Here is a 22,158-nt window from a genome sequence, read left to right as displayed (position 1 = left end):
CTCTCCTGACTCATACACTCCAATGAGATTACACACTGCAGATTGTGCCATACTTCTATTAGTCTGCATACAAGTGTGTAGATCTCAATATCCAGTGCTGGACCCAATACTGTTAAAAAAAATAAAAATAAACAATCACTAGGACACATTTATCAATACTTCAGTCACCTTTTCAAAACTGTTGTTAGTTGCACCACGTTAATTCGATTTTGGAGACTAAAGTGTTTCAAATATTACCAAGCATGCATTGAAGAAGTTTTATTTTTATTATGAGTCTTTATTTTACTTCATTATAATAGGACCATTGCATCACCCTGATATTTTTACTTAATGTCCCCCATTAAATATCTTAAAACAGAAATTAATTGCTATGCTTGTGTAATGAAGGCCAGCTAGTAGTTGCTGTGCGAGTAATCTCATGCTGGCGTACCCGAGTCCCGTTTTGAGCTTATCAAGAGGTGTAGTAGGTACAGTGGGTTTTCTGTAATATTAATATACAGCATGATGTGGAATTGTGTTTTTTTTTGTTTGTTTTTTAATCACTTTTACTCAGGATATGCTAGCTGGCAACATAGGATTCCATTCATTATGCTAAGCTAAGCTAGCGCGACCCTTCCAAACTAAAACAATGCATGCACTTGCCCAGACAAAATTGCATTTGCCCACATATCTAAATGTAAGAAAGAAGTTAAATAAGCCCTATTTCTAAAAATAGTGGAGTTTTCCTTTAATGCCCCCCAATAAATATCTTAAAACAGAAATGAATTGCTATGCTTATGTAACGGAGGCCAGCTAGTAGTCACTGTGCGAGTAATCTCATGCTGGTGGACCCAAGTTTGAGTTTCACTTGGAGTGGGGCGTTTCGAACAGGAGGGGTTAAACTTATCAAGAGGTGTAGTAGGTATTTATATAGATCATGATGTGTAATCTGTGCACGTCTTTCTCATTGCATTATAGTATTTGCTGTCATACTTTATTTTCCTGCGGTCAGTTCAGTTCATTTTCGGATGGGTTTCGAAATGGGCCTTTTCCTGATGAAGTCACTGTATGATTTGCACTTTTTGTTTATGAATATAAATTGCATTCAATTTAAAGGAGCAGTTTGTTAATTTAAGTGGCATCTAGTGGCGAGGTTGTGAATTGCATCACCCACCACTCACCCCTCCCTTTCGAGCACATAGAGAAGCTATAGTGGGTGACACAGGACAGAAATGTCATCTTTGGAGACAGCAGAGCGTGACTAGCGCTCTGTAGAGCAGTTTGTCCGTTTAGGGCTACCGTAGAAACATGACGGCGCAAAATGGCGACTTCACTGTAAGGGGACCCGCGGTGTATGGAGATAGAAACGACTTATTCTTAGGTCATAAAAACATAACGGTACATTATGTAGTCTTTATAAACCACGGTAAACATAGTTATCTACATTATATTGCATTTCTGTCAATAGATCCTCCTAAATACATCACACTGAACATTTAAGTATAAGATTATTTGCTGTATACAGTTTGATGGTTTTTTTATTTTATCTTATAATCCATTTTAAAATTATTATTTTAGCTATATTTAAGATACCTTATTGGTTTTCATATGCATGAGAAATGCACGTTCAAGGCTTTGTATTTAAGGTTCACTATGTAGTATTTTTGCAGTATCCAAAAACCAATAGGCCAGCATTATATATTTTGTTTAGTTGAGTTCTTACAATACCCAAAATGTTTCCAACTATTTGTAAATTGTGAGAAAATTGCTATTTTAACCTAGGACCCGGGACGTCTGAGGGTGTCGCCTGTTAATTGCATCAATTGCTTGGAAAACAGTCTCAACTAGTCGAGCGGCGAACGCTGTGCTAAGTGATGAACTGTGACTTGGAATCTCATATGGTCCGTTGTTTCTGGAAGAAAGCACTGAATGCAGCAGAGAAAATAAATAAATAAAAATAAAAATGTCCATTTAATTAGATTTCAAATCCTTAATTCCTATCGACCAGCTCACTTAGCACAGCGTTCGTCGCTCGACTGTTTTCCAAGATGGCTCCTGACCATAAACGTGTAATGCACTGTCTTTATAAAGTGTCTTCTTATTAAACTGTTTGTTCACTGACAAAGTTCTCAATGCTTCTGTTTGCATGTAGGGACCCTCATTATGCTACCGTGTTAAGGCCCTTTCACACCGGACGCGTATCGAAAAAGCGAAACGCATAAGTGAAGATTTCGAAGATTTCTTCTTAAAAGAACAGAGTCTGAAGGGGAGGATGCTAATCTTGTACAGGAGCTAAAACTTTATCATGGCCGGTTCTGCACTGTGGGACAATTTGAGGAGCTCCTCCAGAGACAGAAGCGCATCAACGGGACAAACAGAACACTTCAGGTGCAGATGTTTCCAGTCGAGTCACAATGTGAACATTTCAGTGCCACAGACGTACTGATGGAAACACTTTCACTTTCCATAATCGCGGACGCAATGTTTAGAAAAAAAAATCATAGATTTATAAAAGGTTAAGTTATAGCTGTCTGTAGCATACAGTGGACAAGCACAGCTGCAGCTGTACAGTTTACAGCTGTAATCTCATGAGAAATGCCACACCTGGCAAAGGTTAATGTTAAGTGAATAGCTCATGACATCAACTGGACATTTCGTCACCTTTGTTTCCTTGTATGTGATTGGTTGAAGCCTTTTTTGTTGCTGCTAGAGTAAACAAAAAATGACATTGAAAATGAAAAAAATAAATGTTTTTTCGGTGCGGCACATTCGCGTTCGGTATGAAAGCGCTCATTATACAAACAGCTGATCAAAAAATAAAACCCAGCGTGCAAATTATTCACACGTCAAAATCGTGTCCAGTGTGAAAGGGCCTTTAGTGTGAGGCTATTTTGAGCCTTGTTAGTGGTATTAACTAGCGATTTAAAATCACTTATTACACGGCTCTGTGAAATACTTGATTCTGATTGGTCAATTGCGCATTCCAGCGGTACGTTATTTCCAGATAACACCCGCTCATACGGGTACTGCGAGTTATCTTGACCGGTACTACTTCTATGCTTAACGCTGGCACCATATTGCGGCTTAAACAGCCGTGGGTTACAATGGAAGACATCAAGGCAGGTTTCCTTTATAACGTTTTTAATATAGATATTATTCTTACACAAATGCATCGATTCGAATCAGAAGGCTCTATTAACCCATCGGAGTCGTGTGGAGCACGTTATTTAACGGACAGCTGCATTTTTTATGGACTTCAAACACAACTACAACTACTGCTTGGATTAATGTTAGCCTGGACTTTTTAAATATAACTCCGATTGTATTTGTCTGAAAGAAGAATGTCATCTACACCTATAATAACTTGAGGGTGAGTAAATCATAGGCTTGGTTTCATTTTTGGGTGAACTAACCCTTTCAGCATTCATTTTCAACATTTAGCAAGGGCATATGGCAAATCTTCAGCAATAGATAAAGGCTTAAAGCAGGTTGGAGCTGTTTTTCTTCGCGGAAGCTTTGCGTAAGAGCTAATAAAATATTTAATCTCAAGACAATATTTTGTGTCTAATAATTATTTATTTGAGACTAGTAGCCGTGTAATAAGCGGGATAATGTACACCCAGCCGGTTGTGATCATAGAATAAACCCCGACAGAGTGATGCAAGACCTGGTCCTGATCACTCTGTCGGGGTTTATTCTGCGATAACAACCGGCTGGGTGTACATTATCCCTTACTTACCCTGTGCCCCATAGACAAGTGTATAAGCTAATCTGTTTTTAAAGATAAAACTCTTTACATTCGATTTTCATGAAAACGAATCCCAGAGAACGATCTACTCGGTAACCATCTGTTAATTACCCCTAGGGTCATTTATTATATATTATATATTTATTATATTATTATCATAATATTTTACTTTAAATGCGCATGTGTCGTCCATAGATCTTAAACAGCCTAGAATGATATGAAACGTTATATTGTGATACAGTTTTTAGCTATATCGCCCAGCCCCATATGAGCAATTAATGTATTATTTGTCAAGTATACAAATATTATTTGTAGTGACAGGAATATATCACAGTCAACAGGAAACACTTTACAACATAGTTACAGCATTATTAATACATTTTTAAAATTAAAATAAAGCCGCAAAGTTGTGTAGTTATTGTTGAACTAACAATGAAATACTGTGTTTGCGTATTAAACATGTTAAACGTTTAAGAATTCAAAGTTTTAAAATATTACTCATTGCACAAAGTGACTTTTTAAAAATTATTGTTGTTACAATATCAAAATCCATGTTAAAATAGCTCATGTGTGTCCTGTGGCTGCTGGCCTGAAACTGCTGGCGCTGGAAACTACCGTGGTGCTATTTGGCTGGTCATGTGATTGCCCCATGATATAGGTGACCGACTCTAATCTTATCAGTGAAGTATTTTCTGATGACCGCAGCAAAAATAGCTCTGACTGGTGAAGAAACTCAATTGATAATTTTGTGGTAAAAATCTATCCCTTACACAAGGACTTTTTAAAAGTACTGATGCCAAAATAAAAGGCAACAAGGGTGCTCGTTTATGCCCTTTCACTCACTTTCTCGTTCCCCTCTAGCACGGTGTTTCTGTAACGCCTGGAACTTTTTTAACATTGGTCACATTTTAGTAATAAGGGTTGGAATCTGGAGCAGAGAACCAAATCGCAACACAACCATCCCGCTCAGAGCTGATGCTGATAACAGAAAAACGCTGATCTAAGACCAAATCTTCCTCTGTCGATTCTGAATTTTGTTAGTTTCCATTTAAAGGGATAGTTCATACAAATGTGACACTGCTGTCATCTCCTCAGGCTCATCTTTCTCTGTGGCACACAATAAGATATTAAGCAGAATGTCCACCCTGCTCTTTTCCATATTTCCCCAAAAAATTGTATTAGTAAATTTAGGCTCATAAAGATATCACGAAAATATTAAAATATTTGTTTATTTAAATTACATATTTTAAGAAAATAAGTATTTGTTTTTATTCATCAACGTGTCGTCACCATTTCTGAACAAGCTTATGATTAGGCAATGTACACAACACGCTTACATTATATCTTAAGGTCTTCTTTCAGTTCAGAACATTCAACAATGTGTGTAAATAAAATAATATAGGCCTAAAAACCAAAAGCATTATAAGCTCAAGCAGAAAAAACACTAATAAAGCAGAGCATGCCAACCATCATACAGAATGTACATATATACACATACACACACACACACACACACACACACACACACACGAGTCGGTAAATGGTTGTCATGTTTATATTGTTTCATATTTTAATGTTGAGAAACGATAATATTATTGGATGATGCTATTATTCTCGGGTGAGAAAAACGTGCCAACAACAGACATTGCAGAGACAAAGATAACGGCATTAAAGTGTTAGTTCACCCAAAAATGAAATTGATGTTATTAATGACTCCCCCTAATGTCGTTCCTCACCCGTAAGACCTCCGTTCATCATCAGACACAGTTTAAGATATTTTATATTTAGTCCGAGAGCGTATGCAGTCTGTGCACACTTTACTGTCCATGTCCAAAAAGGGAATAAAAACATCAAAAAACTACGACTTTATTCATCATCAGTCTTCTCTTCCGCGTTTGTTTTCAGTTGCCAAAACTGCTGAAATCACGTGACATTGGCAATCCGAATCATTGATCGATTCACTGATTCATGACCTTTTGAATCTTTATTTGAGGTTTGAAAACAAATGCGGAAGAGAAGACAATGCTGAATAAAGTCATTAATGACATCAATTTCATTTTTGGGTGAACTAACCCTTTAAGTGAACCTGTAAACTATTTTCCCGCTAACAGGGAATTTTCTGTGTTTCCGTGTTTTCAATGTTAGACGCTAGGGGGCGCTATTGCGCATCTCATGAATGAGTACTGAATCTCCTGATCAAAACACACGTGATGAAGACGCAGTAAAACCAAGCGGCAACCTCCCGCGATCTCTCTTGAAGCCAATACGGAAGTAATGTAAACTGCAATTCCTCGACTGGGCACTAGAGGCAGGCTCCAGAAGGGAGCAGAATCTCATTGAGCCCCATGTTAAAATTCTCAACTTTAAAGCAGAAAAAAAAACATGTTTACAGCCTGGTACAAATTGTGGTTTTGGCTTATAAGGCTAATTTTGACCTTCATGACAACTGTGAGGGGGGTGAATTTTTTATAACTCATTCGTTTACGTTATATAAAGCCTTAAAGTTCTGCATAATTAAGGGCGTGGTTACAGGTGGAAAGCCATCACCTCAGCTCCGCCCACATCCCGCCTTTTTGCCCATTTTCTGTTATGCGGGAGTGACACGCGATGACTTGCTCACAAGATGGCAACACCCAGCTCGCCCCTACTTTAAGCTTCAGAACGGCTTATCGGAATCCTATGGGTGACGTCACGGACACTACGTCCATATTTTTTTACAGTCTATGAGTAAAACAAGCAATCGTATGTAAGCAGATGCATTTAAAAAAACTTGATCATCAACATTAACGTCTTATGAATCAAAACTATCTTGTTACTGAATGAAATGTGGACTTGTGAGAAATTGAAATAAATTGAAATCACAGATCTGTATAATAATAATAATAATAATATTTTATAATAAACCCTTAGACATTTCTAGTGACTTTTAGTCAGGCTGCCTGCATAACTAAAATAAGATTCTGTAAAATATTATTATTATGTTATATTAATTCCTAAACAACTTATTTATAGCAATATTTCATTATTTATTTCATTATTATATATTAATAACAATAATAAGATTTATAATTATTACTATTTATTACTTTTATATATATATATATATATATATATATATATATACACACACACTTCATTTTATTATTTCTTTAAATAAAAAATTCTCATTTTAATTAGCAAAATCACACTTTTACCCAGATTAAATCACAATTAGATATTTTTTTTATTATTCAGCCCCACAATGCACTGTTCTGATAGGCTGTGGTTTTTGATTGATTTTGTCACATTTCGTAGTTGTGTCGTGTCTGGTGTGGACAGACAAATAGCGTTTCGCTGGATTCTTATCGCATAACGTCTAGTTAGGACAATAAATAGACCAATTCGATTGTTGTGTAATAGACCAAATATTCACATAAATTCACATTAAAAACAGAAATCGAGTTTAAACTTTACAATTAATTCACAAATCCCATGCGTTCTGAACCGAGGAGCAGCTGGCCCATACGGATCCTGAATCAACTATGATCTCTATACATCCTACGATCCCAAATTGTGAAATTTCACTGGTAACAAAACATTTTTAAATCATAGTAACCTTATTTCCAGCCAAAAATAATACATATATTTATTAATTTCATCATATTGCCCACTCCTACTCGTGGTAATCTCAATAACAATGCTGAACAACATAATCGTCATTATGATTTTTGGCCATAAAGCGACTACACTGCGTGTTTCACAGTGAAGCATGGCACTATAAAGATCTGGGAATACAACGTATGCCACCCATCTTCTCAAACTTGTACCTTACCTTCAAGTTTATAATCCCAAACTTTAAGCTATGCATGTAAAACTAAATTATGCCACGTTAAAGTATAATTAACTTCCAGCCATATTCTATGTTTAAAGAGCCATCTGAGAGAAAGAATGAGACAGAGAGAGATGGACAGCGAAAATGAGAAAAACAGAGAGAGCATACCTTTCTGAGGAATGCTGGTCTGTCATTAAGTGTGTGCATGTGTGTGTGTGTCCTGTAATAAAGTCCCTTAAGACAAGCAGCTGCAGGCATGCAAACCCAGTTTTCAATTAAAGTGCCAGAGACGGGGCTGAGAGTACAAATAGAGCAGAGCGAACAGACACAACATGTTATACAGCATAAATAAATAAAAACAAGGTCAAATAAAGTGCATAAACACACCTGAACCGGAACTAAGATAAGAAAATAATGTTTCCCTCTCATAACCTCAGCGATATCAAGGACACAGTTTGACCAATCCTTCCATTCAAAAGGTCCTGTGGTGCTAACGTGGTGCAGAGATGGTTTGAGACTAAATATATTATTTTGATTTATACCATGGTACTGAATATTCATATACCACATGGTACTTCAAGATATTAAATTATAGTGCTGGGCAATCGATTAATTGTAATTAATCCAAAATAAAAGTTTGTGTTTACATAATATACCTGTGTATATATATATATATATATATACACAGTTTTTTAAACATAGTTTTGGCAAGCACTACCCAAAACACAATGTGCTGTCAAATCAATCAAGCAGAGCCTGGAGCCAACAGCATGAATGAAACAATTCATAATTCATAATCCATGTACTCCAGACACCTGAAGTCACTCAACGGGTTTATTCGTGAATTCAAGAAGCCACACATCATTTTACAGTCTGTTCACAATCTAATGGATCTCAGTGGCGATTATCTTTATCTATTTCTAATATAAATGTCAAACAATAACCTAGATTCATAAGTCCACTATTATGACCCCCAATATGATAGAATGACGTCAAATGACATCAAAAAGAAAATGTGTCAGGATGTTGTTCACTCTCAATGTGATTTCCTTTACATTATTCAATCCTGTAGGAATTTCGGATCATCCAGCAAGATCCTTTTTTTCTGAAATGAGTCATTCCTTTGGAACATTTGGAAACAGAAACTAGTTCATAAGTGGCCATAATGTAACAAAAGTAGGCTACCTAAATTTGCAAACCACAGATGATTTGTCAAAAAAAGTCTTGTTCTGACAGATACCATATTTTTTTCTTAAAATAAGATATTCTACTGGATTCACTTAAATTCCGATCAACGAACTAAAATATGTAAGAATGGAGAAAAACACTGTTAGAAATAATAATGAAAAACAGAAGCAGTGGGATCTGGTAAGCAAATGTGTGTTGTTCGCTGAAATAACGACATTTGCGCCACTTACCAGTTCTGGGTAGTTGCTCAACCGAGCCACCAAGTCGTGAAATTAAATCCAGAGGGAGTTTGGGAAGAAAACGGATTTACTTTAAATTCTCTTCCAGTGATAAAACGACGGCTCGTGTTTCTCCACCTGCTGGATCACACGACGACCGACAGCAGGAAAAGTTGGGTGGAAGTTTTTCCGTTCACTGGAATTCGTGCGCACAAAACCCAACACAACAAACGCAGAAAGTCAATTCCTCGTTATTCCTCCCTGCACTGAAAAGTTGTTTATTACACTCACATACATGAACGTGATCCGCATGCGTCCATTTAACGTGTGGCTCTCCCAAATCTCTCCACTTCAAACAAAAAAAGCTTTAAAACCGGGAGACGCGTTCTCGTCTAACAAATCTAACAATATAGTGAATGATAATAAAACTATTTTATACTCTTAAGAACACTGCCATATCTTACTGAATGAAGACGGATGAATTAAACAATCGCCGGTATGTGAAAGTTTAGAGCCCTGCCGTCACTCTTCCCAAAGATCATAGCATGACGTGAGCAGACTCAGAGAGCAGTTAAAAGTCCTGCTTGTCTGGATAATAAATAAATGAATAAATACAAACCTTTCTCTTTGGCTAATTAAAAGTCCTATTCGTTTTCTACATCTTTCTAATTTAATTTAAATAAATAAATAAAAATGTATTTGGCTAATTAAAAGTCCAGTTAGTTTGCTTCATCTCTCTAATTTATTTAAATTAAATAAATAAATAAATAAATAAAACCGTTTTCTTTAGCCAATTAAAAGTCCTGTTCGTCTGCTACATCAAATAAATAAATAAACACACCTTTTTTTTTCTTTGGCTAATTAAGTCATGTTCGTCTGCTACATCTTTTTAATTTAATTACATTTTTCTAATTTAATTTAAATAAATATATATATTGTTTATTTTGCTAATTAAAAAATCCTGTTCGTTTGTTTCATCTTTCTAATTTATTTGAAATAAATAAATACATTTGTTTAGGTAATTAAAAGTCCTGTTCGTCTGCTAAATCTTTGAAATTGTATTGAAATAAATAAATAAACAAATAAACAAATAAATACATTTTATTTGTCTAATAGAAAATATTGTTCGTCTGCTACATCTCTCCAATTTAATTTAAATAAATAAATAAAAACATTTTCTTTTACTAATTTAAAGTCATATTCGTCTGCTTCATCTTTCATCTTTCATGTTTATCTTTCAAATTTAATTTAAATAAATAAAAAAATATGAACCTTTGGCCAAGGTTAATTTCATTACTTCTTAATTTAACATATATTTAATTTATGCGTTGTATGTCACGCGCATAAACGTCAGTGCCCGCGAACATTTCATAAAATTTTTTTTGAAGGCATCCTGTTACTATCAGCTATTTTAAACCCATTTGGGTCTAACCTATTTCAGCCTTAGAATATCGCCTATAACGAATAAAATAAACGTTTAGTATAAGTTAAACTAACGTTAAGTGTTTTTCTGCCTAACTTACATGACCTAAAGAGATGTGGACCACGAAATATGAGTCACCACAAACTGAAGAGGATTTCGACCTATTTCCGCCATTCGCAAAGTAAGAGTTTCTGTCAATTATGTCCAAAAATAAATCACCATGACATTTCTTTAAACTGTTTGTGAAATTTACAATCAATATCTGAGTAAAAAATGTTTCTAAACCGTTTGTTTTAGTGTGTTTTCTATAACCATGTTTCTCTGTGGCCTACTGTAAATAATGAATGGACATAGTAATGTTGTTGTGCCATCTACAGGCGATCAAAGAAAGTGAATCGTCTGTGTGAGGAGAGTGTGTTGTTACCTGAGCAACCTCAATATGACGAGCCTTTCTGGAGGCCAGATGTGCCATTCTCATGGTAAAACTCTTCATTTAAAGTGATAGCTCACCCAAAAAATTAAATTAGCCCATGATTTACTCTCCCAAATCATTCTAAATGTATAATGATGAATACAATCAGAGTTATATTAAAAAATGTCCTGGCTCATCCAAGCTTTATAATTGCAGTGAATTGCTGTTTCTGTTTTAAGTTTATAAAAGTCCATCCTTAAAGGGCAATAAAGGCCTTCTGAAGCAAACTGCTTGTGTAAGAAAAATATCAATATTTAAAACTTTACAAACTGTAATCTCTAACATCCGGTAACTGTGCGTCATGTCATGATGGACGGACGTTTCAGAGTATGAAATATGATCAGGGTTGCCAGGTCTTCACAATAGACCCTTTTTCAGTTAGTAAACATTATGATGTTTTTTTGTGGGAGGAGCTTAGCTGGAGGCAGAACAATTCCCCTGTTCGCAAGCCAGCAAGTTTTTATTTTTATTTTATTTTTTAAGGTGAGCTTGTTTTTAAACAATGACAGAAGTTATCTGAATGTGTATGGTCACTCTCTGTCTGGGACTGTGACTGTTATATTAAAAAGTTAACTTTATGCAAGCAGATGTTCTGGGTACTGGTGTGATTTTGTAAAAAAATATAAAAAAAAATGCATTTTTTTTTTTTATAAACACATCACTTTTTTAATAGCCTAATATTTGTATTCTACAGTTGTGCAGTTTTAAGGGGATATATGGCATTGTTAAAATGTATTTGCCATAATGAGTAATGATATTTATATATAGATTTATTTAAAATAACAAAACTTTTTTGTAAAATTCACATTAAATATCTAAATTTCATACATTTTCAAGTAAAATATTTTTACTTCATGGTGAAAACATGAATGTGCATAATTTCGATCGTTAGATGCCTATAACTATGTGCTAAATGGACACGTACAAGATTTAAAATACAAAGATTTAACAGATGAGTTTTGTGTCGTACGATCCGAAGTTCTGCCTAGCCAGGGCCTGGCACGCTCACTCCAGTCCGCTCGTGTTGTTGTGTTTAACCACAGCTGTTGCCGTGTTTTTTGTCTGGCATTAGCAGCAGGTATGCTGTCAAATTTCTAAATGCAGCCTGTACTCGTCAATTCTGGCGCCCAAAAACACAAGAAGATGACATTTTGATCTCCGACTTTGTGCTGTTTTGTATTGGCCACTTCTAGTTTTCTCTTTGTTTTGCCTCCAGCTAATGCTGTGATGAAATTGTGACGTCAGTGAAAAAAAGGTCTATAAAACCCGCACAATTCCTATTCAAAGCTAGCCTAAAACAAGCCTAATCACATTTCGGGGGGGTTTAATGGTAAATTTTTTGGCGGGGTTACCCTGCTATAATTTGCATTCCCAGGGCTAAATATCACAAATATCGGGTCACTTTAACCCGCAGACATGGTTGCCGCAGCGGCAACAGTGTTTAAAGGGTTAGTTCACCCAAAAATGAAATTGATGTCATTAAATGACTCCCCCTAATGTCGTTCCACACCCGTAAGACCTCCGTTCATCTTCAGACACAGTTTAAGATATTTTATATTTTAGTCCGAGAGCGTATCCAAGTGTATGCACACTATACTGTCCATGTCCAGAAAGGGAATAAAAACATCATCAAAGTAGTCCATATGAGACATCAGTGGGTTAATTAGAATCTCTTGAAGCATCGAAAATACATTTTGGTAACATCAGAAATACATTTTGGTAACAAAAACTACGACTTTATTCAGCATTGTCTTCTCTTCCATGTTTCAAACGGTTATGAATCAGCGACAGCGTATTGATTCATGATTCGTATCACCAGTGTCACGTGATTTCAGCTGTTTGGCACGTGATCCGAATCATGAATCAATTTACTGATTCACAACCATTTGAATCTTTATTTGAGGATTGAACACAAACGCGGAAGAGAGGACAATGCTGAATAAAGTCATAGTTTTTGTTGTTTTTGGAAAAAAATGTATTTTCTATGCTTCAAGAGATACTTTGATGATGTTTTTATTCCCTTTCTGGACATGGACAGTATAGATATATCGAAAATACATTTTGGTCCAAAAATATCAAAAACTACGATTTTATTCAGCATCAGTCTTCTCTTCCGCATTTGTTTTCAAACCGCAAATAAAGATTCAAACGGTCATGAATCAGTGAATCGATCAATGATTCGGATCGCCAGTGTCACGTGATTTCAGCATTTTGACACGTGATCCAAACTGCTGAAATCACGTGACATTGGCGATGTATTTTACACACAAAATGTATTTTTGATGCCTCAAGAGATTGTAATTAACCCACTGATGTCTCATATGGACTACTGTGATGATGTTTTTATTCCCTTTCTGGACATGGACAGTATAGTGTGCATACACCTCCATATGCTCTCTGACTAAATATAAAATATCTTAAACTGTCAACCGAAGATGAACGGAGGTCTTACGGGTGTGGAACATTAGGGTGAGACATTAATGACATAAATTTCATTTTTAGGTGAACTAACCCTTTAAATAGTCCAATTTCTACGGGAAACGCGTAGGTATATATGCTGGAACGTCAGTTTTAAATATGGATATTTTTCTTACACAAACACATCGCTTCAGAAGGCCTTTATTAACCCCTGGAGCCACGTGGAGCATGATGGACGGATGCATTTTTATGGACTTTAAAACAGAAACAGCCATTCACTGCAATTATAAAGCTTGGAAAGACATTTTGTAATAAAACACTGCTTGTATTCGTCTGAAAGAAGAATGTCATATACACCTAGGATGACTTGAGGGGGAGTAAATCATGGGCCAGTTTTCATTTATGGGTGAACTATTACTGCAATTGCCTTATTTCAGTTGAAAAGATTCCAAAAGCACTTCTGGGTGCTTTGAAAGATTGACTGTGTTTGTGTGATTGTTGGCAGTGAGGAGTCGTTCAGATGTGAACCCTTTCTTGATCCAGGCCTGTATTTCTCTTCATCTGCTGGGATGGTGAGTGACTAGAAGTCGGTGCATCTTTATCACTTCAAGCAGAATAGATCCGTTTAACCAGTGTTCGAACTATACCATGGTCTTTGGGGGAGCCCAATTGTGTATGGGGGGGGGGGGGTAACCACCATAGTCATTGATCTATATTTTTGATATTCTTGCACTGCTCTGCTTCACTTCAGTACACAGTTATCTGTATGTTAGGATGCCAAAAAGGTTTAAAAGTTACATTTTAGTCTGGTTTGCCTCAGATCTAACGGTGCTCGTCAATGTAAAAATTATTGAGATGGCCAATCAAATCAAAGTAGGCGGGGTTTGCTTGCGTTCTCTTTTGGTTCGTGCACACAGTCGTCACACACAGACAAGCATACCAATCTATCGCTTAATGCCATTCCGGAGACTCTTAATATACAATCATCGATGAACATCTTTGATTTTAATGAAGAAGAAAAAGAAAAAAAACACGAATTGATAAGTCAAAAAGCCACCCTCAAATAGCCTATAAACCAAGCATCCGGCTGTCTTTGAGTTCACATGAACAACGGTTAAAGTTTCTCGTCAGGCTACAAAAGAATACCATAATTCCTTCATTCAAATAGGCTACAACACATAATTGGAAAAAAACATGCCTTAACTTAACACTAATCGACCACAAAGGCCTGGGGTACGCTTCCTTTGCTGCTAAATGTATTAAACGAGTGGAATTTGCACCACAGCGCCACCTCACCTTGATGGTCAGGACTAGAATAGCATATAGTTATTTTTATTGACGTGAATTAGATTTAAATCGCCATCATCCATAAATTAATTATATTTTTTGAGCAATTTTACATATAATAATCCACGATGGCACACAAAACTGAAATTGCACCTCAAAATAGCACAGTGTCAATATTTTTTGAGACCCCCCAAAATTTCACAAATCACATTTTCAGGGGAGCCCATGTCTTATTTAAGGGAGCCGAGCTCCCCCTAGCTCCCCCGTAGTTCGCACCCTGCGTTTAACCCTTATGTGATGTTGTGGACATTTTCGTCCACTATGGGGTGCTGTTGAGTCTTAATTTGGCCACAACTTTCTCTGTCCCTGCGTCCCAATTCGCATATACTGTATTTGAAAATAGAATTAGTATGTCCCAAATCGTAGTATGCTGAAAAAGGTATTCCAAAGATACCCGGATGGTCTACTATTTCTGGTCCGAATTAGAATTGCGGATCGATGTGCACTCTAACGGCTGATATTGCCCACAACCCATTGCGAGTTGGACGAGGATTCAATTAGAACTACAAACGCGGATAAAAAGTGTTAAAAAACTACAAACATGACGGGTGTGCAAGTCAGACGGTTAAGTAGAGAGGTTTAAATAAAGGTTTGAGTGGTAGGGGCATGTTTGTTTTGGTGATTTGAAATAACAACAATGGTTACCAGAAAGCATTTACCCCACCTTTAATACAATATACAATCAAGCACACTTAATTTTCTCAAGGGTTGATGAACTTTGGAATGGAATTACCATCACTTTACTATGGTAACATCGCATCAGCTGCTGTAAACTCATTCTTTCAGGTGAGCAGACAAAACAGAGTGAGCATAGGCCTGACTCATGAGAAGCTACCGCATCCTTCACAGCTGATTGGTAGAAGGAAGAGAGGTCAAGGACTGCAGAAACAGGCGGCCAACGTTTTGAAACATATAGGAGAACTCAGGACGAGACAGCGTCATATAAATGCGTAAGTGAAGGATTGTTGGAGGAAGAGGCATTGAAGGCACCCTGAAATCAACATACATTTTTTCTAGCTTTTAGGGCCCTATCTTGCACCCAGCGCAATTGACTTTGTACACCGACGCATGTGTCATTCCTATTTTGCACCCGCGCAAAGCGTGCTTTTCCCTCCACAGAAGCACGTCGCTAAACTAGTGAATGAACTTGCGCTCCCTGGGCAGTTCAGCGCAAAAAAGGAGGCGTGTTCCGGCGCAAACAATCCCTGGTGCTATTTTGCTGTTCCATTAAACAATTGCGTCACTGACCAGAAAAAACCTAGTCTAAAGTCAGTGGCACGCTGTTCATTATGCTATTTTAAAATGACCATAATGTATAGCCTGCACAACGCGCATACACTTTGCTCATGTAATCTACACAAATGCAACAGTTATTTTTGTTACAAATTGTTACTTGTAAATTGTTACACTAAAAAAATATTAACACATGAGATGACGGAAATCATTGTGTTGTGCCACGAAGATGTGAAAAAATAGGCATAAATCTAGTTTACAAATTATTCAGGCTAATTGTAGTAATTAAGGTTCAGACCTGTTTGCCCAATGGCAAGACATATATGTATATAAGGACATCTGACAAATTGGTTTGTCCGTCAAGAACCAGGCAAAACAAATCGACTGAAAAACTGAAAAAACTGTTTAACCGACGCTATTTTGGGTGGGTTTCTCCCGTCCCCATACAACACAACTTCTCTGTCTTTCACTGCTCTTACAAGAACATCAGCCTCCTCGGCTGTGAACCGCTCCTGGCGTGCGCCTGGTAAATACGCCATAATAATAGCGATCCATAATGGAACTTGTGCACCTGCTTTTAAAGGGAACGTTGGATGACGCTCTGATTGGTTTATTCACGTTACGCCCAAACCACACCTATGAATAATGAAGCTACTTCAGACCAACCCATTTTAGATTTGCGCCGGGCGCAAGAGCCATTTATCCCGCTGGGAAAATAGCAACAGCGCCGAGACCCGCCCACAAAGTTACTTGCACTTCGCGCTTTGACACTTGCGTTTCAGATCGTTAAAATAGGGCCCTTAGTATGAATATGTTAGCCTTAAAAGGTTAGTTCACCCAAAAATGAAAATTATTCATGAATAAATCACCCTCATGTTGTTGGACACCCGTAACATTTTCATTCATCTTCAGAACACAAATGAAGATATTTTTGCTGAAAGCTGATGGCTGAGAAAGGCTTCAGAAAGGCCTCCATTGGCATTCAGTATATTCCCACTCCCAAGACCCATAAAGGCACTAAAGACGTCGATACAAAGTCCATCTCACTACAGTGGCTGTACAATAATTTACAATGCGACGAAAATAGCTATTGTGCGCACAAAAATCTAAATAACGAGAAACAACTTTATCCACCAAGTTATTGACGTGAACTCAACGCATGCGCAAGAATATGATGCAGCTCCGCCATTCGAATACATGACACGGAAGAGGAGGAGCGCCGCTATCGGTTGAGTTCACGTCAGAGACCTACACAGAAGACAATAACTTGGCGGATAAAGTCATTATTTTGATTTTTTTGCACACAAAAACTATTCTTGTTGCTTGGTAAAATTATTGTACAGCCACTGTAGTGAGATGGACTTTGTATCGATGTCTTTAGTGCCTTTTATGGGTCTTGTGAGTGGAAATGTACTGAATGCCAATGGAGGCCTTTCTGAAGCCTTTCTCAGCCATCAGCTTTTAACAAAAATATCTTCATTTGTGTTCCGAAGATGAACAAAGGTGTTACGGGTGTCCAACGACATAAGGGTGAATAATTAATAAAATAATTTTCATTTTTGGGTGAACTAACCCTTTATGGTTATGAATAAGCTGGTGTGTACCAAAACAATGACAAAATTCTGCGTGTTTCAAGGCACTTCAGTTGGACTTTAAGGATTAGAAAATATGTGATAGATGAGTCTATTTTGTTCCAGGTTGAAGGGGGACAAATGGTGGGGTGCAACAGCTATGTCCAGCCCAGAGGACAGCGGAAGTCCAACTGAGGCTGGGAATGAGCAGCTTCTTGGTCTTACAGCTGGTGTAAGCTTCAGTACTCTGCTAATGGACAATCCTGATGTGACCATGACAAAGCCTTATGAAGCTTCTTCCTCACTGACTCATCATCAGGTAGCATTTATTTGCTTACACTTTCACACAGAAATGTCAGAATTATTATGTCTGACCATCTGACCGTTTCTGGGTTCAAGTGCTCTATTAGGGTGTGTTCACCCTTGGCATGTTTGGTTGGATTGAAACAGATCCTGGTGTGATTGCTCTGGCTGAGACGAAAAAAGGACAAAAAAAAGGGCAGAATACTTAAGCATACGTTTTTTTTCTTGTTATAGTCGCGATGTTGCCCATCACAGTTCGGTACAGGCATTAGAACCTTGTCTCGTCGCAGCAGATCTTCATTTGTGTGTGTGACGGAGGGATTCCTGCTGCTGTTACTCCTTTACACATTTTATAAGCTCTTCACGAGTTCTCAGCTGATCAAAATACCATCATATGCAGGCTATGCACATATAACGAGTGCATTTAGCCGCACCAACCATTGTTTTGGATGCTCAGTAAGTTCTGTCATGAAATATATGTAATAAAAGTCGACTAATCTAAAATGCCTTTAGGTTTGGTATCTTAAGGTTCGGTGTTAAAATGCCAATGTGAACGCTAAGCATACCAGGACTAAATGTTCGGGGGTCCGGACCAAGCAAGCCGAACCACAAGTGTGAACACACCCTTATATAAAAAGTAAACAACAAACGGTGCTAATATACACTCACCGTGTGCTGTAATGCTACTGAAAAATCATAATCCTAACTTTTATCTCCATAGCGAAATCTCAATTGGCCAGAGACTGATTCGTCTTTTATAAATCTTTAACATTTTTGTGTCCAGAAAGCCATGAGCTTGTACACTCTAACATTTTAAAAGCTTAGCTTAAAAGTGTGATATGAATAAACAGTAGGGGTGTCAACAATAATCGATTCGGCGATGCATCGCGATGCGGGGCATGAACGATTCAGCATCGATGCGGCAAAGTGCCATAATCGATTATGTGCAATTCCCCTTTATTCCACAAGGTGGCAATGTCTGATACCCAATGATGAAGTGACGTTTCACTCATAGTTACCTCTGACAGAAAACGAAACAATAATTATAATCTGCAAAACTTGAAATGGGTTAGTGATTTACTTCAGAGAGCAAGTACTAAACACAATCATATGTTAGTGTCACTGTCTCTTGATGATGGATGTGGTCAAGAAGCTGTCAGTGATCAAAATATTGATTTTGAAGACGTTGAAAATGAGTTTGGAGAATATGCTCGAGATCGCGAATATGACGCAGATGCTGGTAAACGAACTCTGACGAGGTCATATGATGATGGTATTAAACATCTGCTCAAACTGAATCCTTCCAAAGCTCCAAAAGGTAACGAAATAGGTTTTATTTTATTCTTCTGTAGCTGTTACTCTAAAATCAGGAGTTTTATATATTATCACGACAGGTAGAGGTCTATCCATGTTAAATATAGATCCGGGTCGCTAACGACCTGAATATGTAAGAATGTTTGGTGAAACAGTCATGCATTTAAGGGTTAATTGCATTTTATTTAATTTTATTTAATTACATTTTATTTTATTTAATAACTTTTATGTCAAAGATACAGGAGACACATAGCAGCCAATACAATCTGTTGCTTAATATCTGCTTGTATTGCATCATGACTGATGAAAAATTTGCTTTGTGTGCAGTAGAATTTTGATGCATCACAATGCATCGTAGAATCGAATTGAATCGAATCGTTACCTGGTGAATCGTAATCGAATCGAATCGTGAAGGCAGTGCCAATGCACACCCCTAATAAACAGTGCTCATAAATGGCTGTTAAGATAGTATTGTCCACTGAAACGAATGTAGGGTTGGACCCGGAAACAGTATTCCCTGATTCTCTGACCTGAGTATTGAGAAATGGGCGATTAAATAAAAAAATAGCGATTTTTAATAGCGATTTAAAAAAAAAACTGTAATTGACTATCAATGAAAATATCCAGATACTCATAACTTGCTTATAATATTCTGTTTTGGTTCCCTGGGAAGATACACTATATTGCCGAAAGGTTTAGGACGCCTGCCTTTACATGCACATGAATACTTTAATGGCATCCCATTATTAATTATTTGGGTTTAATATGGAGTTGGCCCACCCTTTGCAGCCAGAACATCTTTTTTCGTAAAAGGTGCTCCACAAGGTTTAGGAGTGTGTTTTTGACCATTCTTCTAGAAGCGCATTTGTGAGGTCAGGCACTGATGTTGGACGAGAAGGCCTGAAGCTCTCATTCATCCCAAAGGTGTTCTATCGGGTTGAGGTCAGCCAGTCAAGTTCCTCCACACCAAACTCGCCCATCCATGTCTTTATGGGCCGACGCTTTGTGCACTGGTGCTAGTCATGTTGGAACAGTAAGGTGTCATCCCAAACTGTTCCCAAAAATTTGGAAGCATGAAATTGTCCAAAATTTGTCCAAAAAAATTGTCCATAAAATATCACGCCATAATCCACCCTCCACCAAACTTTACACTTGGCACAATGCAGTCAGGCAAGTCCCGTTCTCCTGGCAACCGCCAAACCCAGAATCGTCCATCGGATTGCCAGACAGAGAAGTGTGATTGGTCACTCCAGAGAACACGTCTCACTGCTCTGGAGTCCAGTGGCAGCTGCTTTACTCCACTACATCCCACGCATTGCATTGCACTTGGTGATGTAAGGCTTGGATGAGCTGTTAAGCCATGGAAACCCATTCCATGAAGCTTTCCATTGTACTTGGGCTCATCTGAAGGCCACATGGAGTTTGGAGGTCTGTAGCTCTTGACTCTGCAGAAAGTTGACAACTTCTGCACACTGTGTACCTCAGCATGCGCTGACCCCGCTTTGTGATTTTACGTGGCCTACCACTTCATGGCTGAGTTGCTGTTGTTCCCAATTCCATTTTGTTATAATCCCACTAACAGTTGACCATGGAATATTTAATAGTGAGGAAATTTCACAAATTGACTTATTGCACAGGTGGCAACTTATCACAGTAGGCTGGAACATGGATCATGTGCTTTCATTCTTGTTTTGTAATGAAATATATTGAGAAATGATCAATTTAAATCAGACATTTTCTTTTGTGTTTTTCCCCCAGCAGTTCTTATTTCGAGGATATGAGCAGTTTCTTGACCTTGCTCCAGGAGGAAACCCCATGATGGCGTTTGTCGCAGGAACAGCCCATAGATCGCTCCTTATGGCTGATGATGCTTATGCCTCAGTGAATCCTGCGGGATCTGATGCGTTTTCCAGGGACGTTGATGAAGAGATGTCACTTATTCAAAACATTCAGTTCTTTTAAATAAGCGTTATGCTGTTTGAACCGTTTAGGTGTAGTTCTATGATTAACCTTTTTCTCTTAATATCTACTGTTGTTAAGTCGTAAAGGAAGGTAATGTGTGCAGTAGTAAATGCTTTTTATAGTTGCAATGCTGTGTTTATAAAAAGTTCATAATGCTCTGTCAGAAAAGTGGTAAAACTTTTTGAGTGTGTGATTGATTTGTCTTACGAATCTTAAAGAAGAAAATAGTTGCACATTGACTTTGCTCTCGGGGCCAGACCAAAGTTCAGTTCTGCTTAGTTATTTGCTAATTTAAATGTATATTTATGGAGATGCATGTTTACTATATTGACATTTGTGATTGTCTGCATGATTTTGAATGTGTTTGATTAATCCAACCTGTAAAAAGACAATAATACAAATAAAATTTGAATACATTTCCTTTATGTACTTGTACTATTTGCTGTTACAGTATAGCCTACCTATTTTACGTATATATTACTAACCCGTAATACCATGTACATGTACCAATAGTTTATCAAACACTTGCAGTAGAATGTAAATACTATGGTACATAAATATGGTAATCATGTGGTACAACTGATTTATTTTATTTTTTTAAATGCTAAAAAATATGTCCGTTTTTTTGAGAAAAAGAGACTTCTTTCAAACACACTTTTATTTTTTTACGGCCTATGAAACACACACACACATTACGGTTAAATATACTTTAAAATATGATGTATTTCTGTGATCAAAGCTGAATTGTCAGCATCATTACTCCAGTCTTCATTGTCAAATGATCCTTCAGAAATCAATCTATATGATGAGTTATTGTCAGTGTTGGACAGTTGTGCTGCTTCATATATATATATATATATATATATATATATATATATATATATATATATATATATATATATATAACCTGTGATAGTTTTTCAGGGTTCTTTGATTAATAAAACGTTTTTAAAGCAATCATTTAAAATAGAAATATTTTTGTCAATACTAAAATCAACATTTTACTCTGTTAAATTGATCAAAAGTGATAATAAAGGTTTACTGCCATTCAAAAGTTTCGGTGTGTGTGTGTGTGTGTGTGTGTGTGTGTGTGTGTGTGTGTGTGTGTGTGTGTGTGTGTGTGTGTGTGTCCACTTTTTTAATTATTATTATCATCAAGTTTTCTGGAATT

At 37.1% G+C, this 22,158-nt stretch overlaps 2 protein-coding genes across 3 annotated transcripts in view; one reads left to right on the top strand and one right to left on the bottom strand.

Moving 5' to 3' along the window:
• kif1ca (kinesin family member 1C, a) overlaps positions 1-9,493 on the bottom strand; it is a 53,743-nt gene extending 44,250 nt beyond the window's left edge. The window contains exons 1-2 of the mRNA XM_067437661.1: positions 9,240-9,493; positions 8,957-9,140 (exon numbers count right to left, since the gene is read on the bottom strand). The gene's annotated coding sequence lies outside the window, so the exon portion shown is untranslated. The remainder of the gene's footprint in view (positions 1-8,956; positions 9,141-9,239) is intronic.
• An 815-nt stretch (positions 9,494-10,308) lies between these two features.
• On the top strand, positions 10,309-21,394 carry LOC137071709 (uncharacterized). Of its 2 annotated transcripts, none has more exons than XM_067439900.1 (6): positions 10,309-10,548; positions 10,745-10,846; positions 13,763-13,829; positions 15,391-15,554; positions 17,535-17,727; positions 20,787-21,394. In XM_067439900.1, exons 1-6 carry the CDS (start codon positions 10,481-10,483, stop codon positions 20,985-20,987), a joined length of 795 nt encoding a protein of 264 aa, XP_067296001.1. In that variant the 5' UTR covers positions 10,309-10,480; the 3' UTR covers positions 20,988-21,394. The 2 variants fall into 2 exon arrangements, with proteins under 2 accessions (XP_067296001.1, XP_067295999.1); XM_067439898.1 differs by having other exon boundaries at positions 20,784-21,393.
• The last annotated feature ends 764 nt before the right edge of the window (positions 21,395-22,158 follow it).

Source organism: Pseudorasbora parva, chromosome 3 (genome assembly GCF_024679245.1).
Source record: "Pseudorasbora parva isolate DD20220531a chromosome 3, ASM2467924v1, whole genome shotgun sequence".
NCBI classification, from domain to species: domain Eukaryota; kingdom Metazoa; phylum Chordata; class Actinopteri; order Cypriniformes; family Gobionidae; genus Pseudorasbora; species Pseudorasbora parva.
Note: the sequence above shows the minus strand (reverse complement) of the source record. Positions and strands in the feature narration are given on the sequence as shown.